Raw genomic sequence first — 4,885 nt, forward strand, 5'->3', positions numbered from 1 at the left:
AATTCTTTGCTCGTCACGAAAAGACTGCGTCGTTGGAACATCACGTTCGACTATATATACCGCGATCCCCCACTAAAACTTCCGGAAATTTCCCAAAATCTTATTGGTGGGCCCTTAGGCCCGCCTATCGATCATCGATCCGCGGCCGGCAAACATTAGAAAAAACAAAGGGGTGTGGAGATCACGGAAGCCGCGCGTCCGGGTTCACAGGCGCCGAAAACGTTTTAACTTGTGCCGCACGCCGCCTTGATCTTCGATAACGATCTTGCGCGGATGTGTCGACCGATGGTCTCTGTGTCGGTGCGTGTGTTTTGTGCCGCTTTATGGCTGCCGACTATCGTCATTTGTTGTATATATATATATATGTATGTACATACGCGTATCGTTTATGTCGTGCACGACTTTTCTACGACGCAACATACTCCCCCTGTTGAGAGAGTAACGATCAACTGTTGCATATAAATTTAGTGTTTATAACGAGTTGGTAATGATTGCGAGGGAGTTATTCGTATGCCTCACGTGTTAGTGTAACATGTTACAATTAAGACGCATTTCGTTTACCCATCGATAAGACGCATTTCGTTTACGCATCGGTAAGACGCATTTCGTTTACGCATTGGTAAGACGCATTTCGTTTATGCATTGTGAAGACGCATTTCGTTTACGCATTGGTAAGACGCATTTCGTTTACGCATTGTTAGTCGATTGGTAATGGACATAGAAGCTTAGTTGTCCTCTTTAGCTCCCCGGTGGCCGTTTGGATGGTGGCAGTCCGCGCTATGCCGTCCTCGCCTGGGTGTAGCTCGGTGATTTTGCCCATTGCCCATTGTGAACATGGCAGGTTCTTATCCTTTAGGAGTACGATTGTTCCAACATTCAGCTTCGGTCCGTCCTTAGTCCACCTTTGACGTTTTTGAAACTCGTTTAGATATTCAAGATACCATCGAGCCCAAAAATCTTGCCGTACCTTTGTGATGTGTTTCCAGCAAGACAACCGATTAGCTGGAACAGACGATAAATCGCCCTCCGGGAGGGTCGTTAGCGGCTTTCCAATTAAGTAATGCGCCGGTGTTAACACCAACATGTTCGGATCGGAGGAAAGGGAAGTAATAGGTCTGGAATTTAGGATGTCTTCGACCTCAACTACAAACGTATTTAACTCCTCGAATGTGAATAAGGAGTCGCCCACCACTCGTCGGAAGTGATGTTTGAACAACTTTACCGTGGACTCCCATAACCCGCCGAAGTGCGGTGCTATCGGCGGTATGAAGTGCCACTTAATGCGATGTTCGCTAGCGAATCTTTCTACAAGATTTTTGTGTTCATCCGAATTAAATAAGGCGTACAATTCCTTTAATTGATTGTTTGCGCCCACAAAGTTAGTCCCATTGTCAGTGTGGATATGGGCTGGCAATCCACGTCTAGCAGCGAATCGTCGCAACGCCGCCAGGAAACCGTCGGACGATAAATCGCTCACAACCTCTAGATGTGTCGCCTTTATCGCCATGCATACGAATATACACACATAGACCTTGATTCGCGTTCGATTACGGTGTTTTTTCTCCTTTATATAAAAGGAGCCGCAATAATCTATTCCCGTATTGGTGAAGGGTATCGCGTCGCGTATACGAGCCGACGGGAGATTACCCATTTTATATTCAATCGCCTTGGCGTCGAAACGAAAACAGCGCGTGCAGGCGCGTATTACCTTGCGTACTTGATTCCGGCCGTCGAGTATCCAAAATCTCTGACGGAGAATGTATAGGGTAGTCTGAATTCCCGCGTAATAATGGTTTTCGTGCAGCTCGCGTATAATTTGATCGGTTACATGATGCCGACTCGGAAGTAATACCGGGTGTTTCTGTGAGAAGGTTAGTTTCGAGTTTTGGAGACGCCCTCCTACGCGGATCAAGTCATTTTCATCCAAGAAAGAATCTAAACTAATGAGTTTACCTTTGGTTATTGCCTGTTTGCTTTTGAGTTTTTTTATTTCCTCGGAAAATTGCGCGGCTTGTACAAGTTTTAATATACATGTTTCCGCTTCGTTTATTTCTTCCGCATTTAATGTTTCTACGCGTTTGTTAGTAGGTCGGAATCGACGACAATATGCGACGACCCTGCGTAATTTAGCGAATGAAGAATATCTTTTGAGTATGTCGAAATTACCGGCTATTGTCGTTAGGCACGTGTCCGCCCTTACCTCGGGTATCTCGCTTATTTGTATGTTTTCGTTGGGCCATTCGCCCTCGTCTTTGATCAACCACGGAGGGCCCGTAAACCACGTTTGATTCCGTAAAAACGCATGAGGCAATTGGCCTCTTGAAATCGCGTCGGCCGGGTTATCTTCTGACTTAACGTGTCGCCATTCGTTCGCGCCGGTGATTTCCTGGACCTCCGCGACTCGATTCGCCACGAAGGTTTTGAGTCGCTGAGGTGACGTCCTCAACCAGTGCAATACAATGGTTGAATCACACCAGAAAAACATCTTGTCGGGTGTAATGCCCAGCGCATCGCTCGTTTCGCGGTATAAGCGCGCTAATAATAATGCGCCGCAAAGTTCAAGCCGCGGTATGGTAATCGTTAATCTTTAACGGTGCGACCCGTGATTTAGCGCATAACAGTCTGTTGATGACATTTCCCTGTGTATCCCGTATGAACGTATGTATAGACATGCACCGTAGCCGACCTTGCTAGCGTCGCAGAATCCGTGAACTTGAATGCCCTTATAATCGTCTATCAGTAATCTGCGATCGAAGGAGACCTGATTCATTAAATGTAATCTCTGCGGAACGGATTTATCCCAGTGCACCCCGCACCGCCACACGTCTTGCATCAATTTCTTCGCGCACATAACGACCGGTGCTAACAACCCTAACGGATCGAAAATCTTCGCGATTTCGGATAATATGCTTCGCTTTGTTAGTCTTTCTGCAATCTTAGTCGGATGGGTTGAGTAACATATTTTATCGGTGTGCGTGTTCCATGTTATGCCTAACGTTTTCAAAGAGCGGTCTATCTCTACCGTAAAATTCGCATGTATTTCGCTGTCTGCTAAATCCTTGATGACATTTTTCTCGTTAGAAGCCCATTGTCTAATCGTAAACCCTCCCCGAGCTAATAATTCGATTATTTCATCTCGGATCGCGCGAGCCTCTTCAATACTATCCGCGCCGGTTAATAAGTCGTCTACATAAAGATGCGCTTTGAGAATTTCCGCCGCCCGTGGATACGCATTGCATTCGTCGTCCGCGTTTTGTATGGTGCGAATTGCTAGAAACGGAGAGGACGCCACGCCGAACGTAAGCGTGTTTAATTGAAATGTCGTTATATCGCCGTCCCTACGCCAGAGAATCCTCTGATACCGCCGATCGTCTTCATGCAACAATACCTGACGGTACATCTTTTCTATGTCCGCGGTAATCACGACCTTGTACGTCCGAAACCGAATTACGTGTGCAAAAAGTTTATCTTGAATCGTGGGTCCCACCATCAATATATCGTTTAGAGCCACGCCGCTGCTCGTCTTCGCGGACGCGTCGAATACCACTCGAACTTTCGTAGTATTGCTTGACTCTTTGATTACGGCATGGTGGGGCATATAAAATCCGTCATCGTTAGAAATTTCTACTACGGACATATGACCTAATCTTAAATACTCCTCCATGACCTGTGTATATTCGCTTCTCAGTATCGCGTTTGCATTGAGTTTACGTTCCAACGAGGTTAGACGCTTGAGCGCGATATTTCGCGATTCGCCGAGACGCTGATTTGCCTCGCGAAACGGTAAGCGAACCACGTAACGCCCGGTACTGTCGCGACGCACTGTATTCAAAAAGCGTATTTCCATTGCGATCTCCTCATTTGATTTTGGTTTGTCCGTCGCGATTTCCTCGATAGTCCAAAACTTGCTTAATTGACTTTCCAAATTCGTAAAATAACTCGCCGTTTTTGTGGTATTTTGTCCCGACGTACCGCCGGCGACCACCCAGCCCAAACGTGTCTTGCAGATATAAGTCATAACCTTCGTGGGATAAATTAATTTGTCCGACGGAAAATAAAGATAGTGTCGCTCCGGAACCTATTAATAAATCAACCGATCGCGGTAGGTGAAATTCTGGGTCTGCTAGCCGAATGTTTGAGGGCATCTTGATCGCCTTCCGTGGAAAGACTTCCGACGGTATTAAATCGGTGATGGTCGGTATTGTCAGACATGTTAGTTCCTTGCTAAAGCCGTCAATCGTCGAGTGTATCGTGATTCTTACTAAGCCCCTTGATTCGGTGTTCGTAGCGTTAATCGCGCCGACGGACGACGAGTGTGCCGTCACGGGCAAGCCCAGACGTTTCACGACGGATTCCGAAATAAAGTTCGCGGTAGCGCACGTGTCTAACAACGCTCGGGCCTTGATGGAATTGCGTTTACGATCACGGATGTATATTATTGCACTAGTTAATAATTGTGGTGCTGATAGGGGTGATACCGTCGCGAGGCTTATTGTTCTCCCCCCTGTCGAATCGGCTAGTCATGCGGCTGTGACCGTCGCAGGTTTCGATGCATCCGGTTTGCCAGCGTTCGCGTATTTATCATTATGCAAGAGTGTGTTGTGTCGCTTTTGGCAAATAGTGCAACTTGAAAATTTGCAAGGGCTATCACGATGTGAGCGCATACAGTTGTAACAGATCTTTGCGTTCTTTACTAACTCGATACGTTTAGGCACGGACAATTGTTTGAACTTGTCGCACAAGTATAGAGGATGTCGCTTGGTTTTGCACGCCACGCAATTACGCGATGAGTTTAGTACGAACGCTTGATTCGCGGAATAACGCTTCCTCTTAACCGAGGGCTCGCCCTTACCTCTCTCATTGTCCGCGATCTTTGACCTTTCGC

The 4,885-nt window shown here is 46.8% G+C and overlaps 2 protein-coding genes across 2 annotated transcripts; both read right to left on the reverse strand.

The window, feature by feature from the left end:
- Positions 1-697: 697 nt before the first annotated feature.
- On the reverse strand, positions 698-2,485 carry LOC105556008. Its single transcript, XM_012003064.1, has one exon. It carries the CDS (start codon positions 2,483-2,485, stop codon positions 698-700), a length of 1,788 nt encoding a protein of 595 aa, XP_011858454.1.
- A 102-nt stretch (positions 2,486-2,587) lies between these two features.
- LOC105556009 lies at positions 2,588-4,018 on the reverse strand. The gene has a single exon (XM_012003065.1). The coding sequence runs from the start codon at positions 4,016-4,018 to the stop codon at positions 2,588-2,590; it is 1,431 nt and encodes a 476-aa protein (XP_011858455.1).
- Between the last annotated feature and the right edge of the window lie 867 nt (positions 4,019-4,885).

The sequence above is a fragment of the Vollenhovia emeryi genome, unplaced genomic scaffold (genome assembly GCF_000949405.1).
Source record: "Vollenhovia emeryi isolate VEMERY1.0 unplaced genomic scaffold, V.emery_V1.0 DF940446.1, whole genome shotgun sequence".
In the NCBI taxonomy this organism is placed as follows: domain Eukaryota; kingdom Metazoa; phylum Arthropoda; class Insecta; order Hymenoptera; family Formicidae; genus Vollenhovia; species Vollenhovia emeryi.